This window comes from Capsicum annuum, chromosome 4 (genome assembly GCF_002878395.1).
Source record: "Capsicum annuum cultivar UCD-10X-F1 chromosome 4, UCD10Xv1.1, whole genome shotgun sequence".
NCBI classification, from domain to species: Eukaryota; Viridiplantae; Streptophyta; class Magnoliopsida; order Solanales; family Solanaceae; genus Capsicum; species Capsicum annuum.
Window position 1 is genome coordinate 59,286,155 of NC_061114.1, and position 23,331 is coordinate 59,309,485.

Here is a 23,331-nt window from a genome sequence, read left to right on the forward strand (position 1 = left end):
CCCCTCTTCATTTCTCTCTCCAAAACCAAAACCACCATGCACATCCCCAAAGCCTCCCGGTAGCGCCCCGATGTGCCCGTTGAAATCCCCTGCTACAACAATCTTCTCCGAACTGGGCACGCCTCTCACCACCTCCTCCAAAGCCTCCCAGAACCGCATCTTCTCCTCCCCCTCCGCTCCCACTTGCGGCGCATAAGCACTACACACGTTCAGGGTAAACCCCCGAATGACCAACTTAATAGTCATCAACCTATCGTTGATCCTCTTCACCTCCACTACCTGACCTCTAAGCTCTTCATCTACTAAGATGCCAACTCCATTCCTACGCCTCTCGCTCCCAGAGTACCACAGCTTGTAACCATCCACATCCCTAGCCTTAGACCCTACCCACTTGGTCTCTTGGACACACGCAAGGTTGATCCTCCTCTTCCTAAGAATCTTCACAAGCTCTACGGACTTACCCTGAAGGGTCCCTATATTCCAAGACCCAACCCTCAGCCTACCGTCGCTATCCACACGCCCCCCACTACCTCCCCCTCGGCCCAACTTTGGCCTCCCGCCCACTCCCGCCCTCTCCCCATCCCCCGCCCCCACCACGGCCCCACGCCCCAACCCCCTCGGACATGACCCTATCCACCCATTACCACCCACAGCCACAACTACCCGACAGTATAGAAAAATATAACGATGAACCTGGAAGATCTTCAAGAAATACATCAGGAAATTTATTTACCACTGGAATAGTTTGAAAAGTTAGTGGCTCCACATTTGTATCCTTCACTCTAACTGGATGATACATGTAACCTTTGGAAATCATCCTTTTTCCTTAAAATAAGAAATAAATTTACCTCTTAACGTACTAATATTACCCCTTCATTTAAGGACTACCTCCCTTGTAAAATGGAAATACACCCTTTTAGTTAGGCAATCTATTATGGTATAACAAGAAAACAACCAATCCATACCCATTATAACATCAAAATCTACCATTTTTAACTCAACAAGGTCAGCCATTGTACCACGACCACAAATAGTTATTACACAATTTCGATACACTTTCCTAGCTATAATAGATTCACCAACCAGCCTATCTTAACTAGTAATTCTGCTGTTCTTTTGAACTTTCCAGCAACCCATACAGTGACATATGATAATGTAGAACCCGAATAAATTAATGCATATACATCGTGTGAAAAGATAGACAATATGCCTGTAACTACATCCAAAGAAGCCTCTAAATTTTATTAATCCGCTAAAGCATGTGTACGATTCTGAACTCCACTAGAGCTAACTGCTCCTTTAGCACCTCTACCGCGACCTATAGGCTATACAGGCACCAATGATGATGATGCAATGGTTGATCCAGTAGGTCGTGCCATACCACCTAAGCTCTTTGTGGGCATTCTCTCATCATATGCCTTAACGTACAACACTAAAAGCAAGCATTTGTCCCAAAATGACATGCACCTAAATAAAGCTTTCCACATTATTTACATGGTTACCGAGGAGGTCTTAATTGGATCATAATCCCTTGCTCCTGATACCCTATTGTTCATGAACTTAGTAGCACCAAGGTGAATTGAGTAACGCGCACCATGTGCTTCAACCATAATTCGTTGTCTCAAATCATCTATACATGGTACACACAGTCTACTTTGGTATCTCAGCACACCATCTTCCCCTTGGGAGAAAACCTACACTGCCGATCTTTAACTGACTCCTTTAACTTTACTAGGACGGGGTCCTGATCTTACTTCTCCTTCACTTCCAAAACTAGGAAAGATTCAGAACTACTCTAAACCTAAACATTCCCTTCAGCTGAATCAACCAATCTAAAATCTAACCTAGCCAAACGGTGCACTTATCATCCTCCACATGAGCAACATTACCTATAGACAATTTAATAAGGGCGTCTGCCACTATATTGGCCTTTCCCGAATAATACAAAACGCTCATGTCATAATCTTTTAACAATTTTAGCCACCTTCACTAACTAAGATTTAACTCTCTCTGCGTAAACACATACTGTAGACTTTTATGATCCGTAAACACGTCAACATACACCCCATAGAGGTAATGTCTCCAGATTTTCAAAGCAAATACAACAACAGCTAACTCAAGATCATGGGTTGGGTAATTCTTTTCATGAGGCTTAAGCTGTCTAGAAGCATAAGCTATGACCTTACCTCACTGCATCAAAACATAACCCAAACCAACTCTTGAGGCATTACAATACACAATAAAACCATCCACACCATCAGGTAATGCTAAAACTGGGGTTGAAGTGAGTCGAGTCTTCAACGCCTGAAAACTATTCTCGCAGAATCTGACCACTGAAACTTAACCTTCTTCAAAGTCAATCGGGTCATAGGAGACGCAATGGATGAAAATCCCTTAACAAAAATGTCTATAATAGCCAGCTAAACCTAAGGAACTCATAATGTCTGACGGAGCGATAGGTCTAGGCTAATTCTTTATGGCTTTTGTCTTTTGGGGATCAACTCTAATACCCTCACTAGAAATAATATGACTAAGAAAAGCGACTGACCTTAGCCGAAATTCACATTTGCTAAATTTGGCGAACAATTGATGATCTCTAAGAGTCTACAATAGAATTCTAAAGTGGTCTGCATGATCATCCTTACTATGAGAGTAGACAAGAATATCATCTATAAAAATTATGACAAACATGTCCAAATACTGTTTGAACACTCTGTTCATCAAATCCATGAAGGCTGCTGGGCATTGGTTAGTCTGAAGGACATGACTAGAAACTAATAATGACCATAGCGGGTTTTGAAAGCATTCTTCAAAATATCGCATTCCCTAACTTTAAGCTGATGATAGTCGGATCTAAGATCTATCTTCGAGAAATAACTACACATTGGAGTTTCTCAAATAAGTCATCCATTCTAAGAAGAGGATATTTGTTCTTGACTATGACTTTATTTAGTTGACAATTGTCAATGCACATACGCAAAGAACCATTTTTTTCGCACGAATAGGACGAGAGCGCCCCATGGAGAAACACTAGGTCTTATGAAACCTTTATCTAATAGATCTTTGAGTTGATCTTTCAAAATCTTAAGCATGGTAGGAGCCATACAATATAGAGGAATGTAAATAGACTGAGTATCGGGAAGAAGATCAATTTTGAATTCTGTTTCCCTATCGGGAGGTACTCTTGGTAGATCTTCAGGAAAAACATCCGGAAACTCACTAACTATACTGACTGACTGAACTGTTGGAGTCTTAGACTTAGTGTCTTTGACTCAAACTAGATGATAGATGCTCCCTTTGGAGATTAACTTTCTCGCTTTAAGATAAGATATGAAATGACTCTTTGGAGACACTGAATTACCTCTCCACTCAAAGGATGGCTCATCTGGAAATTGAAACTTTACCACTCAGGTACGACAATCTATAGATGCATAACAAACAACTATATCTAACTCTATTATGTATGCTAACATAATCTTATGAAGGACTGTAATGGGATACTTTCTATAGATCTGTTTGGCAATAATTGACTCACTTACTGGGGTAGAAACCAAGAAAGGCTCAAGGACCTTTTCAAAACTTATCTCAAAATTAACTGCAACTAGAGGGGTTACATAAGAGAAAATCAATCCAGGGTCCAGCAGTATGTAAACATCAAAATGAAAGGCACAAAATACACTAGTAACGACATCTGGGGAGCTCTCCTACTCCTGGCAGGAGGGTAACGCATAGAACCGATTCTGGCGCTGTCCGCCACCTGTACTGGATGAAGCGCCCTGAGGAGGGGTCGAGCGAGCTACAGAAGCGGTGCACTGGTAGCCTAAGTATGGAGACGAACATCTCTGTTTCCCTGCTTAGCATACGGATACTCTCTAATTCCATGACGCAACTTGCCACAAATAGAACAACCCTTCTGTCGACCAACCACTCACCGGAATGAGTTCTACCATACTTAGTACATGGAGGATAACTGGGCTTACCACTCATACTATTCTAGGACCTGGACATAGAAGACTTACCCCACTGTTCCTGCTTAGTTCTAAGTGCGGGGACACTAGTTGAAGAAGGTGTTGGCAAAGAGGAACGATTCCCTCCATGTGACCTAGTTTGACCATACTCAAACTATCCAATCTAGCCTTTTTATTACTTTTATCCCTCTCTTTCAAATTTTTTGCCTCAATCAGTTGGGCATGGGTCATTAATCTAGAAAAATCCATATTTTTTATAAGTATGGCAGTCCTACACTCTTTGATGACCAATCCTGATACTCCAGTAACAAACTTACTCGTACCAGATCAAGTGTCAAATATCAATTTAGGAGTATACTTGGATAACTAGTTGAACTTAAGGCAGTACTTCTTCACTGTCATTGAGCCCTGCCTCAGGTTCATAAACTCCTCAACCTTGGCATCCCGTAACTCATGCAAAGAGAACCTATCTAGAAAAGCATCCTAAAACATCTGCCAACTCATGGGAGCTGCATCCTCACCCCTACCTTTCTTTTACATGATAACCTAACCATAAGCAATATCTTTCAACCTATAAGAAGCCAGTTCCACACTCTCCTCCTCAGTAATATGCATAACTTGGGTGATCTTTTTAACCTCATCAAGATACAACTGCGGGTCCTCACCTACCTTTGAACCAAAGAATTTATGTGGATTCATCCTCATAAACACACAAAGTATGGCTATAGCTAAATTACCTTCTTGTTGATGCAGAACTACAGCCTGAGTATTGGCTTGAACATTAGCGGTCACAGCTTGGGCTAACGTCTTAAAGGCAGCCCAAAATTCGGCATGAGACACATTCTTATTCAGGGAATCAACAGGCTGAGTGCCAGATTATCATTTCTACGGGCATTAGCTCTGCGAGGAGGTATATTCTATCATGAAAGAGTGCGAGTTAATAGTAGATAGAGATAGTTGTAAGCATGAAGGATTATGAAAGAAGAGGATAATTTTCTTAAAACGTCTCATAGCCTCTTGCTTATAAATGTGGCATGCTTCACATCCATGATCAAGACTCTACATAACGTGGCTTGTCTGACTCCCTAGGACTCTTTAAATCTTAGGATCTGATACCGAGTTTGTAATGCCCCAAAATCTGATCCCGAGATGTCATACGGTGCTCAAGATTATGAGTAGCCCTAAGCAAACCCTTTAAGCCTGCTACTAAGTATAGATCTTACTTTAAGATAAACTAGTCATGCAATAATACTGTATTTTACCAAAACTGAGCTGGAATAAATTGAAAACACTATTTAAATAACAAATACTGAAAGTATGGATACCAACTAGTAGTCCGATAAGCCTCTACTACAAAAGAACTAGAGAGTCGTTAGGACAGACCTCCAACTAACTCGAACTAAACTGAAAATGATAAATCAAGTACTATGAAAGCTGGAAATATAAAGAAGTAGGCCCTTAAATCATGACGAATCACCAACTGTGAGAGTGTAGATAGGGATACTCAAACTACTCACAATGTTGATACTGAGCACCTGAACCTACATTATAAGACATTGTAGCATATAGACAAATATGTGAATCAATACTTTGAGGATGTACTGAGTATATGAGGTGTAATGCATAAGAAAACATCACCATAATTTAAAAAGACAATGCATGCTAAATGTAAATGAACCACATAAGATGGAATGTCCAAAATACCAAGATCTAAAATCATCCGTAGCAAATCAAGCTTTGTAAATCTAAAGAGTCATAACATTTATCTCTAAAGGCTGTACTTATACTTTCTTTTAAATCATGCTGGCTAAGTGTATAAAGAACTTACGTTTGAATCTGAAATTAGGAAACTTAAAACTATAACTAATATATTTTCATAAAATAATCTGAGTAAAATATGTGAGCCTTTACATTTAGTCTTATAAAAATATTTTTATTATTTTTTACCTTTGATACTTAGAGATTTTGGGAGCTTTGGAAACTTGGAACTTTGGGACTTAAAGAGTTTCTTCTAACCGACATAAACCATGTAAGCTGACATGGATTCCAACATCTTGCCCACATTGGGGAGAGCTGTTCTACCCTTGCCATCAGAATAGAACCTCAACTTAAGTGGTCACTATCTTAGACCACTATGGTTAAATCATAAACCTACTGTGGAACGTAGTTTTGGGGCATGAGACCTTGAATCATACCCAACTCCGTGCTAAATACTACTACTATACTTATTGCTCAGAACTTTTAGGAAATCCACTTTAAAATAGCACAGGGATTTATAATTAAAAACTAATTATGCCTCTCTTTGTTTAAATTTCAAACTATATGCATAATGTAGATTCCTATCTTAGCGTAGGATCAAAAGATTAGTCTTTCTTTAAAAATGTGAATATTTACTTTCAAAGCATGTTAATAATATACTCTTCTTGAAATGTCAAAAATCATACTTGGGTTTTAAAGCATATGTACTTAAATGTTCAGAACTTCATAATAAAGATTCATTCCCAAGAATCATCTTGAAATTCATTCAACAATATCAATTCACAATAAGGAAGTGCAATTCATAATAGAAATCTTCAAGTCAAAGTATAAGTAAATGAGATAACATGCACTTCAATATTCAAATCACTTGTAAATTCGTGAACTCAAATCGAGATGGTTTGTGGGTAAACCCTAACTTGAAAATCATGTAATCTTTAATAAAAATCAAGTTTTTGATCACAAGGATAAAAGATCTATCCTTGTTCAAAGCCCACATACCTTAGATGATGAACTAGATGAAGAAGCTTGCTTTTGAGGTCCTATTTGTGCCCTTGAAGGATGATTCTTCAAGATTTTGACTTGGAAAACTTGAAATCTGAACTAGTTTGGAAGAATAATGGTGAACTTTTGGGGGGATTCTTGAAGTTGTATATTGAAGCTTAGGGTTTAAACTTGAGAGAAATTGATCAAGAATGAGCATATTTTGCTTAATAATGTCTTTAATTATCTATTTTCACGATTTGGGAGAGCAGGCAAAAGACTAAACTGCCTTTAAGATTTAAAATTCGTAACTAGAATGCCTTTGAATGCTTTACCGCGATATGGTGAGTGTGTCATCGTGATGACCACTGCAACGCGGTGCAGTTTTGGTGACCCACTGGAATTTGACAAATATCGATATGGCCTCTACCGCGAAGTGGTGGCCTTCTCATTGCTATTCTCATCGTGATGCGGTGGAATCGCGATGAGCTACTAAAAATCGATGAATATAGATTTGGCCTTCATTGCGATGCGGTGACTGCTCAGTTAGCACACTGCTTACTAAAAACGAGCGTCAATTTTGGGCAAATTTGGTATCAATGGAAAGCTTATTCAATTTTCCACACAATGAAAAGTCAAAATCAAGAAAATTCTATATGAATTATATAGTATTCATTTTAAAAACCATCCCTTAACATTTTGTCGATTCGCTAAAGCATGTGTACGATTCTGCACTCCACTAGAGCTAGCTGCTTCTTTAGCCCCTCTATCATGACCAACAAGCTATACACCCCTACCTAAATAAAGCACGAATGATGATGATACAATGGATAATCCAGTAGGTCATGCCATACCACCTAATCTCTTTGTGGGCATTCTCTCATCACATGCCCCTACCTACAACACCAAAATCAAGCATTTATCCCAAACTGACATGCACCTAAATAAAGCTTTCCACATTATTTACATGGCTACCGAGGAGGTCTTAATTAGATAATACTCTCTTGCTCCTGATACCCCATTGTTTGTGAACTCTGACTTTCACTTTATTGCCTAAACTGATTGTCTTTGGACCCTTGAAACTGTGGTGAAGCACTAGCTATAGAATAAGAAGATAACGGCCTGGGTGGTCTATTAGAAAACCGAGGCCTAAAATACCCTTGAGATGCCATAAACTGCCCCGTAGATCTGGCCCTTTTGGAATACTCTCTTTCCAATTCTTGTGTTCTTTTTTTTTGCCTCCGATCCTTCATTTTTAGGCAAAAGCTTGTATTCTTGCTATGTTAATGTCTTTGTTCAAAGTAGCAATAGTACAATATCTAACCAGATATGGAACCAACCTATCCACATATCTATGAACTCTATCATCCCTAGTAATTAGTACATAAGAGCATACTGTAATACCCCGTACTTCTATCTAGCTTAAATTCATTCCAAAGATGTTAAAGACATGTTTTAAAAATGAATACATTTGCCTTTGATTTAAAGGGTAGTTGGGATGACCACTTGCCTTTGATTGAGTTTGTATACAACAACAGCTATCATTCCAGTATTAAGATGGCTCCATTCAAAGCTCTCTATGGTAGGAGACGCAGATCTGCGGTCAGTTGGTTCAAAGTTAGTGAGGCCTCATTTATAGGACTTAACTTAGTATTCGATGCCTTAGAAAAAGTCCAGTTGATCAGAGAAAGACATCGGGCTACTCAGAGCTGATAGAAGTCTTACGCAGATATGCGCACAAAGAATCTCGAGTTCGAGACTGGTGATTATGCTTATCTAAAGATCTTTCCTATGAAGGGAATGAAGAGATTCGGCAAGAAGGGAAAGCTCAGTCCCCGATATTTCAGTCTCTTCAAAATTTTTTAGTCGCTTCGACAAAGTAGCTTATGCTCGAATTATCTTCAGATCTAGCCTCAGTTCATCCAGTCTTCCATGTCTCTTTGCTCAAGAAGTGCATAGGTGACCCAGCAGTTGTAGTCCGTATTTAGAGCATAGATATTCAAAACAACCTCTCTTATGAAGAGATTTCAGTCAAAATTCTTGACTATCAGACTCGTAGACTGAGGAACAAAGAAGTCCCTCTATTCAAAGTTCTTTGGTGGAATCAATCCGTTGAGAGAGCTACTTAGGAAGCAGAAGCATATATGCATACTATCCTCACCTCTTCTCCGCTAATTCAGACTTAGTCCAAGGTAACAACTTTCCTTAAGCCCTTTAGTTTTATATTCAGATTTCAATTATTGGTGTCCAGTTTATGTTCAAAATTCCATTATAAACTTAGTATCAATTACTATTACATAGTCAGTCATGCATTCATGTCAGTTCATTCATGTATTCATGCATCAGATATGCATGTTTAGTTTAATGAGAAACTCATCTTATTAGTAATTTAGTCATGCAGTCATAAATCTGTTATTCATGCATCAGATATGCATATTTAGCATAATACATTCAGCTTATCAGTTATATCAGTCATGAAAACATGTTTCAATTGTTCATATTAAGCATGTACTTCAGTCTATCATTTATTCCATCTCAGTCAGTTTCATTCGAGGACAAATGTTCCCAAGAGGGAGATATTGTAATACCCCATACTTCTACCTAGCTTAAATTCATTCAGAAGATGTCAAAGACATGATCTAAAAATTAATAAACTTTTATATATGTGGAATTTTCAAGATTTTCACTTTTTGTTGTTTGAAAAATTGAATAAGCTTTCCATCGATACCAAATTCGCCTAAATCTGATAACAGGGTAAGAAATGACGATTTAAAATTTCAGTTGAAAAACACCGTCATTTCAGCCAGTGGCAAGTAGTACCATAAGACAAAATAACGTTTGTCAGTTTCCAGTAAGACTCCGCGATTACACCACATCGCGGAGGGCTCCTAAATCCCAATTGTCCCTTTTCTAGTGAATCTCCGTGATGTCTCTGCGTCGCGCCAAACTTTCAGGTCGTAAACAAAGTGGAACGCGATAGCTCCACGTCGCTCCATCTCTCAATTTCTCAGTTGTCAAATTCCAGTGACATGGTGCGATAGCACCGCGTCACGCTAGCATGCCAAATTAGGAAATTTTGACAAAAAATAAATATTTTGCCCAGGGATAAATTGGTCTTTTTCCAAGGTTTTAACACGTCTAAGTGCGGGATTTAATCCCTAAAAATATTTTTAAAACTATTATTTTACTCATTTTTCTCCAAAACAAGAGCATTCTCTCCCAAGAAACAACACCCAAGCCCTTGAGAATCAAGGTCAATCTCAAGAAATCCATTCAAGAACTCCAAGAACCTTTAAGGTTTCCTTTCTCAGGTATGCATAGTGTTCATTCATGGATTCCTTTCATTCATGAAGCCTAAGAATCAAGTTTTAAACTATGAATTATGATTTTCATGCTATTTGTTGATTATGTTCATGTGGTTGTTGTTGTTGTATGATTCCCAAGTTGGAATCTTTATGTGTTTTTATGAAAATATGTTAGCATGTGAGTTGAAAACCATGAATTTTAGTTGGTTATAATATATTAATTTGATGATTATGCCATGCCTTAAGTCATGCACCCTAAGTGTTTGACAAAATGCCTAAGAGACTAGAAATTATGTAATATGACTCAATTGTGACTTAAGTAAAGGATTCATGTTTTACCCTTATGTTCAAATAACTCTCATGCTATTGATGTGCAATGTAGATATTTGTTGGAATACTCATGATGTAAGAGCATGAAATTATGACATTGAGTATATGCATTCCTATCATGTCCAATATTATGATAACCATATACTTCATGAAATCCCCAACTTATTGTATTATGGATTGTTGATGTTGGTCGTGTATTTAAGAATGTTATGCCTTGTCAGTTTCCTTCTATCAAGTCCTGGGGGTACTTGTACCCAACAATTTAGTTGTGTGCCTAGAGCAAGTGTCATATTTTTCATGATATCCTCAGTCAAGCCATGTTCAGTAGAATTCAGTCAATCATGTGACTCAGAAAAACTCAGTAAACTCAGTAATCCCAGTAATCTCAGAAAGCTCAGTACTTCGTAATCTCAGTAGTATTCCGTTAGTCAACAGAACTTAATGAACTCAGTCCATTTCAATTAAATTGATCATGTTCAGTGTCTATTCAGATGGGAGTAGGATTTAGCACCGATTGAACCCAAGAATGAGGACACACACTAACAATTGAAGGTCTGATCCTTAAATGTAATCCTTGTATTTCAAAACTATGTAGCCAGCATAGGTTGAGACATTAACACTACCAGATAAGGGTTGATGAGGTGGATAAACATTGTCAGATAAGGTCCCACTGTTCTCTTTTAGGGACACTGTCAGATAAGGGTCACCCACAGCTTGTCTTTACCAGTGGCGCGGTATTGACACCCTTCTAATTGGGGTTACAGATTGGACCCCAACCTAGCTATATTGCTTTATTTAGGGCATATCGGTTAGATGACTATTTCCCACAGTTATAGTTTCAGACTCAGTCTCAATAATAGAACTCATTTAGTTCTTTAGAATTTTAGGACTATCAAATACAATTAACTCAGAATAGTACGAAACTCAATTAGTTCCATTAGAACCTAGACTGTCAGACATAGTCGATCAGTATTAGTTATATTAGTTATTAGTAGCTCATGTTATCAGTAATCAGACTCAGTAGTCAGCACCATTACGAATTCAGTCACAGTCACTTATTCATGCATATATTCTCACGTTCATGTTATACAGTCAGTTAGCATTATTCATACATTTGAACCTTTTGTATTCAGCCTACCTCACTTGTATACTAGTACATTCAATCGTACTGACGCATTTGCGCTATGGTGTTTTATACCATAGGTTCATAAGCACAAGCTTCAAAGCATTAGTAGCATTCCAGTTTCAACAATTAAAGTTAGCAGTGAGTCCTCATCCTTCGAGGACATGATCATTACTTTATTTATTCATTATGTAGTTTATTTCAGCAGTTAGAGTTAGTTGGGGACATGTCCCATCAGCCCCTCATTCAGACAGTTTAGAGTTTTTCAGACTACAGTATTTTCAGACTAGATGTTTTCAAACATTATTCAGTTTTGGTATTGTCGTACCACATTATTCAGATATAGTTTAATCAGATGTTTATCAGTTTTGAACCTTATGGCATATTTCAGCCTACTATTTCTACATTTATACAGTATATTATGCAGTATTCTCGTATAGATATCAGTCATGGGTTAGCTTGTGGTCGGGGTCATAAGCACCGCGTGGCATTTCGGGTACCAGATTTGGGGCGTTACACATACCTAGACAAAGAGTTAAACAGGAGGTTGTACTCTCTCACGCTCATATTCCCTTGGCGAAGATTCAAGAACTGATCCGTAAAGGCCTTTTGAATCTCAAATAGAAGGTAATGATCAAGAAATGCCTCTTTGAACTCTTTCCAAGTAGTTGAAGGTACATTGATATCCCTAGATCGTTTCCAGACTTCGTGCCAAAATATAGACTCTCCTTTGAATATATATACTGCTAGCTCAACTGTCTCTTTACCCGATACATGCATAGTATATAGAGCCCTTTGGATTTGATCAATAAAGTCCTGTGGGTCTTCATTACGATCTGATCCGGTGAATGTGGGATGATCTAATTTAAGAAAATCTTGCATCCAAAGGCTAGCTGCCCTATCTGCACCATTAGAACTTACGGTAAGAATAACTTATCCTTGAGCTTGTCCGGCAATTATAGGAGCCAACAATTATACCGTATTTCTTAGATCTTGATCAGTATCATTAATAGGTGGTTTTGAGGATGCTGTTCTTCTCCTTCTTAGCTCTTTTAGAGATAGAGGAGTAGAAGAAATTTGTGATACAAACTCAGTTTGAGCCTCATTTTGATTAGCTTGTCTAGGTAGTGACTTGTTGGTCCCTTCTTCGACAGTCACGTCTACTCGCTTACCTGTATTCTTACTCCTTCTTGTAACCGACATCTTTACTATAATAAGAGGAAAAATATAGGTTCAATGGTTAAATATGACTTCACCTACAACATGGGCTCTATTGCACGATCTAAGATATAAAGAAAAAGAGACAACCCCTAAATGTCCCATAGCCTCTTGTTTATAGATGTGGTGCACAACACGTCCATAAATAAGACTCTACATAGACATGACTTTGTAGACTCCTTAGGACGACTTTCTCTGATACCATTTTTTCACGCCTTAAATCATAGTGGGGCCGACAGACACTTGTAGCCGTGAAGGCCAGAGAGAACCAATCCATAACCTTGTATTTCTCATGCATATAACTATAATAACCAAAGGTGTTGCCATACATGGATATAATGTATTGATGAGAAATAAATGACAAGCCCAAAACTATATATACCAGACTTGGTTGTTGGGGCCATAACATCTAAAAGATAAGACACTATCATGCTTAACTTTACATTGGTCTACAAAGCCTCTAAAAGATACATAGACACCTAGTTTAGGTCAGGACAAACCCCCGCCAGACTCTTAACTTCTGTACAATACCAAAATATATAAAACAGACTCGAAAATTTCCAAATTAATCTAGAGATCACCAATAGCCGTTGGATATCCTGGGCTCCTACTGAGAAGGTGTATTAGCTGAAGCACTTGTGCCTGCAGCATGAAATACAGGTCCCTCATAAGGGGTGTCAGTATGAAAATATGTACTGAGTATGTAAGGCTGAAGGTAACAACACATAATACAAAAGCTCAATAGAAATCAGATACAAGTACATAAATGGTGGTAGTAGACCACCCTTATATATATACTTATGGGACCAGGAATATTACATTATTTTCTTCATTTTTACCCTTCTTACTTTATAATCTTTGTAAGTCATATAATGCAAATGACCAGTTGATTAGTGGTAAATAAATAAATAGAGATCGGCCCATTCCATTCTTACGCCCCTGAGTTGCTACCCATATATAAATATTAGGATCGGTCCATGCTAGGCTTACGCCCCTAAGCTGCCACCCACATATAAGGTACCGAAATTGACCGATGCTAGGCTTATGCCCCTGAGCTGCCACCCGTTTAATAAAGATTGTGTTACTTAGTTTAGCCTTTGAGATTGTTACTTTGGTGGTCCTAACATCTTGGTACCTCTGAATAATAATCTACCAATAAGAGACATATGAATAAACATTTATGCAATAACAAAAAGGTACGAAATAGTTTGTACATATATGAAATGTTCAGAAGCTAAAAATAGCATACGGGTCTTATTTGAATTAAAGAAGAACTCTTGAGACTTGCTAGTGAATGTAAAAATGCAAACTCAATAATAAGCACGTGGTGAGGTATTTTAACATACTAGGGAGCGGGAATAAGGTCGTTAGCTAGATGGGAGATCATGTGTTTCTATTGGGTATTACTTATTATAGGAAAACTTTAGAAGCTTATATTGTACCAAAAGTGTTGGATTTCATGCCAAAGAATACAACATAGAGTAGCCTTACATACCTGGCCATACAACTCCGATACTAACCCAACTTGACTTTCCGCCTTTTAGATAACTTATCTACAATAAAATATATGGCAAACTAATATTAGCAACCAACAGACATATTTGGGCTACTTAACTTCACCATAATAGTAGTCGGGCAGTAAGCCCTTAATTTACTAATCAAGGGTGCTATTTTAACCCTTTTCTCCTCCAATTATATCCACATATATACAGATTCTTTTAAGATCTCCCGAGATAACTTTGACCTCGTTATACCCTCCAAAATGGTATACAAAATAGAATGAGTAATAAACATGTACAACAAGTAGGTCGGTAGTGTACCACCACACCTTTCATCTATATTTTAATAAAAACTAATCACACCTTTCCCCAACATCAACTTGGCAGCCCCCAACATATACACAAAAAACAGTCCAAAAACAACCATAAATGTCCTTTAATATAGCAACCAAATATTGAACTCACCATCCCTTGAGTTCTTAACAACAATATATATGCAATCCTCTACCAATACATGTATATAGAAAATGGGCAAAAATTGACAGTAGCCATACCTTAATTTCTGTGGTATTTTAGTCTCTTAATGTGTATCTCTTCAATAGCTAAATCCCTTCACACACAAATCAAAAGAGAAAAGAGAAATCTTAATAACTAAGAATAATGGAACTGCCAAACTTATAGAGGGTTGCCCTATAATTTAATCATGAAGAACATAATTCTCATAGCTTCCTTAAGATAAACTCATGACTTGTTCACTTACCTTTAGCTTGGAAGGAAGGTAAATTCCAAGAACCCTAGTGGAATTATAGGGCAGCTATATAGCTAAGAGAGAACAAGAGAGAAAACCTAGAAAGTGTTTTTTTGTCTAAGTTAAAATGAGCTAAGGAACTGATTTTATTCCATTTAAAGGGGGATACTCTTGGCCGACTTTCTTGGCCATTTTTGGGCCATACTTTGTCAAGTAGGTGATGCACCTACTTGCCTATTATATTGGGCTTTTGTGGATCTAAAACTATTAGGCCTTTGTTGCCCATTCTCCTCCTTTTCTCTTCTTTAATTTGGACCAGAATTAATTCAAGTAGGTGGTAGTATACTTGACCTAATAAGCTGGTCAAGGAAGTCTTAGTAGGTGATGCACCTACTTTGTTCTTAAATTGGTCAAAAGGTCAAAGTAGGTGACTCACCTACTAGCTTAAATAAGTCAAGCAAGCACCTTAACAAAATACTCTATTTTTAGTTCTTAATCCCTTTAATCTAACTTAAAACTTGTTTATACTTGGTCACTTTAAACTTTAGATTCAAATACTAACCTACGATCCCAAGTTTAAATAGTTGTATTGATGTTAACTTGGTCGCGTCCCATCATAATGTACAGGCAGTATCTAGAACTCCATGTACACCATGAGTACTCGCGTAACAAATCTCGTCTGTTATCTATACCACAAGGCTATACCAAGTCCCATATAATTAGAACAAGTGCATACAAAAATACGGGGTGTTACATGTTTTTAAGCACTTTACATAAGACTTAAAATGTACAAAAAAAAAAAAAAGTGTAAAGTCAAAAATAGGTTGTTTAGACTTTTGACTTTTGGGGTGTTTGAATTAGTTTTTTTAAGTGACTTATAAGCTAAAAGCTAAAAGTCAAATATAATTAGCAACCAACTTTGACTCTTTTTTTTTTAAAAAAAATTAAACTTTTTAAGCCTTTGCAAAATGCTTAAAAGCACTTTATGTATTGCCATACACTTTCAAAAATTAGAAAGTGTTTAAAAGTCAAAAACACCTAAAAATAAGTCAATTCGAATATTCTCTTAGATTTTTGACTTTTAACCTTTAAATCGCTTAAAAAATGTCCATCCAAACAACCCCTAAATAACCATTTTATGAAAGAAAAAATATTTATTGCTACTAATGGATTGTTTGGTAGAGTGTATAAGAATGATGAAAAATATGATGTATTAATAATACTTGTATTAGTAATACTTATGTTAATATACTTATATTAATTATGCTTATGTTTTTCTTATATAGTATTAAATTTGATATATTAAAAATAACATGAATTACATAATTTCTAAAAAAAATATTTTTATACAAAAAATACCTTATACATATTAAAAGGATGCAAGAAATTTTTTAAAGAATAATTATCACTTTAGTCATATGCATTAAATCCATTGCATTACTAATATCATAAATTTTGATACATTAATAATACACACATCAAGATACAATATACTTAATATATAAACTAAAAAATATATAAGATTAACAATGCACAATAAAGTAAAATTAAAAAACATATCAAATAAAATAATTAATAATTTACGAGATTAATGTATTTATTTAATCAACTTTACCAAAAGAAGCAAGCAAAAAAGGGGTGAGAAAAAGTGGGGGACACAAAAAAAAGGGGGGAAAGGGGGAGAAAACGGGGAAAAAGCGAGAGAAGAAAAGGGGGGGGGGTGTGTAAAAGTGAGGTTTTTGTTAAGCCCTAGACACTTTGAAAGTAGAAGTGTGTGTATAATTTTTGAGTGTGAGAGTGGGCAAAGGCAAGGCGGGAGACTGTGTTCGGAGGGAATAGGGTTAGTAAGAAGATGGCGAAGGAGGTGAATGAAGAGAAGCAAGGAATGGAAGCCAAGATTGAAGCAGCTGTGCGCTCTCGTCTTCAGCATGTCAAAGAAAATGCCGAGTATGTGACTCCTCATTTTTTTCTCGTTTCCCTACAATTATTCCGTGACACTACTTTGCTTTACTTTTTTGTTGGGTCAATTGGGTGTTTTCTTAGTCATTGTTGGAGGTGCTAGGTTGTTGAGTTTTCAGGCCCGGATCCGTATCCGGATTAAGTGTTGGTGTTCTGTCTGCTAGTTTTCTGCCAAAGGGTGTCCATTTCACTTAGTTGAGTGAAAAATTTGGAGAAATCTTCTTATTTCCCGAACAAGAATGGGGAAAAGAAGTTTCCCGATTGTTGCAGCATGGAACACTTTCTTCCGCTGGGAGAGTGGGAGGAGAGTTTATCTCAAGTTATTTTGACATGCATTTGTCTTAATGTTACCTTTGGCACATCCTGTATGTTTTCCCATATATGATAGATATTCTATGCATCTTTTTAGTGCAAGTATATTCTATACATTATATTAAGATGTGATCCAATAGAGTCCCCAAAGGCACGCATCTTATGCGTGTATTTATGTGTGAAACCTCTCTATGTCTTACCCTTCAGTACATATCCAATAATAGTCTTATGATATGTAGATGTATTTAATTTTCTTGCGTTCGGGTTGGGTCACGGTGTTGATGGTGTTGGGATTGATCTATCATATAAGGAAAAATTAATTTTGGAGGCTTTGAGTTTATTTTATCGTAGTATTGTTGTCGTTGTAGTACTACGGTAGGTTAATTTCATTACTAAATCATTAAAATGGATTTTTGTTTGGCAATTTATCTTTAGATTTGTTCTTAGATATATGTTGTATAAATCAGTTTTGCATTTGTTAGAATATGTGTAGGAATAAGAATAAAATATAGAATCCTACTTGAAAAAGGATTGGAATGTACTGTCTATAAATAGGGCCTCAATATATTAATGTAATCACACAATTCAATACATTATTGTCTTGTGGGTTCTATGTTTTCATTATTATCTAGCGATGTGTTATTCCATTTTTGTTGTGTGCTTTTATATTTTCTGTTTGTTTGTTGGATATACTGTTATTTGTCCTGAGTCGGGGTCTATCTGAAACAACCTCTCTACTTCATCTGAGGTAGTGGTATGGACTGCGTACACTTTACCCTCCCCAGACCTCACCTTGTGGGAATACATTGGGTATGTTGTTGTTGTGTTTCTCACATGGTATTAGAGCATTAGTGAAAAGAATACTCAGTCACCGGTCACTGATTTGTGTCATATCTGTTTTGTGGGTGTGTTCAAAATCCAACACCACCACGAGGATTGGAAGGCTCAAGCAACAAAAAAACGCGTCCAAAACCATCGAAAAAATCCAACTCACGCGTTCCCCCGCGCCTGTCAGAGCTCAATTTCTTCTGCGAGATCTGGTTCATGCGCTCTTTTTTTTGGAGTTTTTCCTTTTCTGTTAGGTCGCCCAGCTATTCTGAGCTCGGATCAGGTTTTTTTTCTGACAAGTTTTTTTAGATTACGATTGCTGTAACCCTAATTCCAGTGGCCTCAGATTTTTTTCCGGCAAGATTTTTTTTCCAGTGAGGTCGACCCGTCATTCCAAGGCTGTCCCTTTAGTTATTTCTTGATTCCGGCCAATTTTTGACAATCAAATCCATTTTTCGGTGACTGAAAGATTTTCTGGTGACTGACCATTTTTTCTCTATTTAGTCATATGATTTAATCTGAACCCTTAGTGAGGAGATCAGAAAATCAAGTGTCACAGTTCATGAAGAATCGATGAAGAAATTTGATCATATTTCTGGTAACAAATCACTTTTGTCTGATATTTGTTTACTCACAATCTCTTTCAGCTATTACTTTAGCCAATGGGATCCGGACAATACCAAAAGGAGTTGGACAAGTCAAACCTCTATCTTCTGTCACTTAAGACTTTGTTCTTTGTCCCTGTTTGCCCTTTTAATCTTGTATCTGTTAGTCGCTTGACACGTGCCCTTCATTATAGTATAGCTTTTTTTGATGATTCTTTTATAATGCAGGACTGCAGTATGGAACGAACGATTGACACAAGACATGAATCACAAGGCCTTTGCCATCTTACCTCTTCAAATTCCTTCACATCATACTCCATTACAGACCCTATAGACCTTATTCACAAACGTTTGGGCCGTTCGAGTTCATTCAAGCTACAGAAGATGGTGCTTAGTTTGTTTAGTTTATCCACATTTGATTGTGAGTCGTATCAACTTGGTAAATGCACCCGTGCTACATTTTCACATCGCATTGAGAGTCGTTTAGAGTCTATTTTCTCATTAGTTCATTATGATATTTGGGGCCCTAGTAGAGTCGGTTCACCCTAGGATTTCGTTACTTTGTTAGTTTCATTGATGATTTTTCAAGATACACTTGGGTTTTATTAATGAAAGATCGTTCTAATTTATTTCTTATATTCAAAAGTTTTTGTGTTGAAAATTCAAAATCGATTTGGTGGTTCTATTCGTAGTTTTCATAGTGATAATGCCTTAGAATACTTATCCTCCCAATTTCAAGATTTTATGACTGACCAAGAAATTATTCACTAGACATCTTGTCTATACACCCCTCGACAGAACAGTATTGCAGAAAGGAAAAATAGGCATCTCATTGAGATTGCTCGCATTCTTATTGAATCCCTCGTTTCGCTGCATTTTTGGGGCTATGCAGTCCTCGCATCTTGCTATCTCATTAATAGAATGCCATCATCTTCGATGAGAATTAGGTTCCCCATTCTATTCTATTTCCTCGGTCACATCTCTATTATATCCCTTCTCGTGTTTTTGGGAGCACATCTTTTGTTCATGACTTAGCCTCAGAAAAAGATAAATTAGCCTCCTCATGCTCTCAAATGTGTCTTGGTTACTCTTGAGTTCAAAAAGGGTATCGATTCTATTCATCTTATCTAGGTCGCTACCTTATGCCCGCCAATGTTACATTCTTTGAATCTCAACCTTACTATTCATCTTCTGATCATCTTGATATCTCTGAGGTCTTATCCATACCTCTAGTCTTACCCACACCAACCTTTGAGGAATCTACGGTTACTTCTACCTCTCCATCTGCAATGCCACCACTTTTGACTTATCATTGCACTAGTAGCCTTGTTGTATGTCGATTTCGCAGGTTACTCTATGGTCTTAAATAGTCCCCTTGAGCCTGATTTGGGAAGTTTAGCACAATAATTTAGGATTTTGGCATGATTCGTAGTAAAGATAATCACTCGGTATTTTATCGGCATTCTGAATAAAATGTGTATTTATTTAGTGGTTTATGTTGATGATATTGATAACACCGACAATGATCAAGATGGTATCACTAATTTGAAGCAACATCTCTTTCAGCATTTCCAGACTAAAAATCTCGGCAGATTGAAATATTTTTTATGTATTGAGGTTGCTCAGTTCAGATATTATTATTTCTCAACGCAAGTATGCCTTAGACATTCTTGAGGAGACAGGATTATGGATTGGAATGCTAAACTTCTGCCAGGACAGTGGGAGCCACTCAGTGATCTTGGAAGGTATAGGCGGTTGGTTGGAAAGTTGAATTATCTCACATTACTAGACCTGACATATTCTTTCCAGTAAGTGTTGTAAGTCATTTTATGACTTCCCACTGTGATTGTCATTGGGATGCAGTTGTTCATATTTTGCGGTATATAAAGTCATCTCCAGGTAAAGAGCTACTCTTTAAGGATCAAGACATGAGCATATCATTGGATATATAGATGCTAATTGGACAAGATCACCCTTTGATAGATGTTCTTACATTCGGATATTGTGTTTTAGTAGGAGGTAATTTGGTGTCCTGGAAGAGTAAGAAACAGAGTAGTTATCAATCTATTGCGGAAACAGAATATCGAGCAATGGTTGTAGCAACTTGTGAGCTAGTTTGGATCAAACAGTTGCTGAGAGAACTAAAATTTGGAGAAATCGGTAAGATGAAATTTGTGTGTATAATCAAACAACTCTTCATATCGCATCAAATACAGTGTTTCATAAGAGGACTAAACACATAGAGATTGAATGTCACTTTATTAGAGAAAAGATACTCTCAGGAGATATTGTTACAAAATTTGTGAAGTTAAGTGATCAACTTGAGGATATTTTCACTAAGTCCTTCACCGGTTCTCGTCTTAATTACATTTGTAAAAAGCTAGGTACATATGACTTATATGCATCAGCTTGAGGGGAGTGTTAGAATATGAGTTAGAATAGGAATAGGATATAGAATCCTACTTGAAAAAGGATTGGAATGTAGTTTCTATAAATAGGGCCTCAATGTAATAATGTAATTAAACAATTGAATAATAATATTTTCTCCATTATTTCTCACAACATTATTATTCAATCTTTTTTGTGAAGGGTCAAATTTGCTCTAGTGTTATCTGAAATCGAACAACATTACGCTATGTTAAACTTTTGGTTCAATATTATCCCCGATGCTCTTGTTTTTTTTCCCCTTGAGCCCTAACGAAGTTCCAATGTGAGGATAACAGGTAACTTTAACTCATAGTTAAAGTTGAGGGGTAAGTTTGCTCCTCTTTTTCAAGGAAGGGCAAATACGAGATGATTTGTTAAACGACAAGGGTGAGCAATCTGATCAATCCTTGGCAAAGAAATTCAATAATATCTTTATGACCAAGAGCTACTTGTGAAAAAGAGAGAGTAAACAGTTTTATTCCTTGAGCAGCTCAAGTGTGATCTTGTATCCTGATCACACGAGCAAATATTGTACCAGATTAAGTAAAAAATGATTTCTATCTCCTACGAATTTCAAACATGAAACTCCATATGAAATGGATCAAAAACACCACCAAATAACTCATTTTTTTATAGAATAATATTTTATTTACCGCAACCTCAGAAGAAATCCCCAATAAATCTTGATTATCAATTTGTTAGAAATTTCAAACCTCGGAAACTCCTTGCCGAGGGCCTGTGCACCCTCGGGATTAGTCGAGGCTCGAAGAGTCTCGGTCACCCGGTGTAAGTAAAAAAAAAAAAAATTTTTAGAAACCTAAACAATGGAGACTTTCGTTCATTTGATAGTGTTTAAATATTTGACGACAAACATGAATATTACTCTCATTCGGCTTCTAAGCATTTTATTTCTCATACTTGCTTATCTGCTTTAATTATTTGTTTCTTGTTCCAATTCCTTTTTATTATTGTGTTTATTATTATTATTATATATATATATATATATATATATATATATATATATATTGAGGTGGGGTGGGGTGGGGGAGCAGTAAAGCTGATTATGTTAGGATGATGTTGTACACGCATGATCTTTTACCGAAGGGCTCTTTGTTTCTTCATAAGGAGCACAAACAACCTAAAGTATTGTTCCATGTTCCATAGGTCTTCGAGCCTTGGCATTTCAAGTTCTGTTGAATAGTACAGTGGAAGTGTGTTGAAACAATATGATACAATAGATGCCTTTACTGTGGACACTATATTTTATGAAATATTTTATAGATTTAATGTATTGTTTGGCGGCTTTGAATTTGCGATGCAGCTCCTTTACTTTGGAGAGGGTGCGTAGACTGATAGAGGAAGACTTGAAGCTTGAAAAGTATGCTCTTGATGTGCATAAAAAATTCATTAAGCAGTTTTTGGAGAAGGTAATCTTTTTAGTTTCTTAGTTTATATATGTTATTTGTATTCTGTTTCCGCATCTTCTTGTTATTTCACATTTTATGTACTCTTTAAGTTTACATTTTGTTTATTTTGCTTTCCATATTGTCTTGCTATTTATTGTATTCCATAATCTATTGAAACAGTTACTGAATTTTCACATTTTATGTACTTTAAGTTGTCTAGAGAAACATTATTAATTAGTAGAAACTCTAACTTTTGAAGTGGAGCCTTGGAGTAACCGGTAAAGTTGTTGCCATGCGACCATGATGTCACAGGTTCAAACCTTGGAAACAACCTCTAACAGAAATGCAAGGTAATGCTACGTACAATAGATTCTTGTGGTCGGGCCCTTTCCTTGACCTCGCGCATAACTGAAGCTTTAGTGCACCGAATTGCTCTTTTTTTCCTTAGAAACTCCCAACTTTCATATCAGTGTTTATTTTCTTGATCTTTTGGTGTATTCCTTAGTTTTGCTAAATTTTGATTGCATATTAGAGCCATGAATCAATATTCTGGAGAATACTCATGTTGGCCCAACCTGATGTTACAGTCCCCTGACATGGATCTAGTTATGGGGCGCTGCAAGATGAAATTAGATGTTGTCCTCCTACGATCTATTGGTGTCGGTTCGCTAAGAGAGAACCTGCAATCACTTGAGTTGAAGTACTCAAAAACTGGAACAGTTTTCTGCTTAGATTTCATGGGATAAACATGGAGTTTAAATACAACACTGATAACATAACCACCATTAGAAATTAGGACATAGTTTCCTAACATTTCTGCAATGATAAGCTGCAATTCACCAGTACGAAGAAATAACTACTGCA

The 23,331-nt window shown here is 36.9% G+C and overlaps 1 protein-coding gene across 2 annotated transcripts in view; it reads left to right on the forward strand.

Annotated features, from left to right (window-relative positions):
• Positions 1-16,555: 16,555 nt before the first annotated feature.
• LOC107868060 (uncharacterized protein DDB_G0283697) overlaps positions 16,556-23,331 on the forward strand; it is a 31,558-nt gene continuing 24,782 nt past the window's right edge. The window contains exons 1-2 of one of the 2 annotated variants that reach the window (XM_016714622.2): positions 16,556-16,877; positions 22,383-22,488. In XM_016714622.2, coding sequence (XP_016570108.1) covers positions 16,783-16,877; positions 22,383-22,488 — 201 coding nt within the window. In that variant the 5' untranslated portion in view covers positions 16,556-16,782. Of the gene's footprint in view, positions 16,878-18,868; positions 19,056-22,382; positions 22,489-23,331 lie in introns of those variants that run through there. The other variant, XM_047411826.1, reaches the window with a different exon arrangement.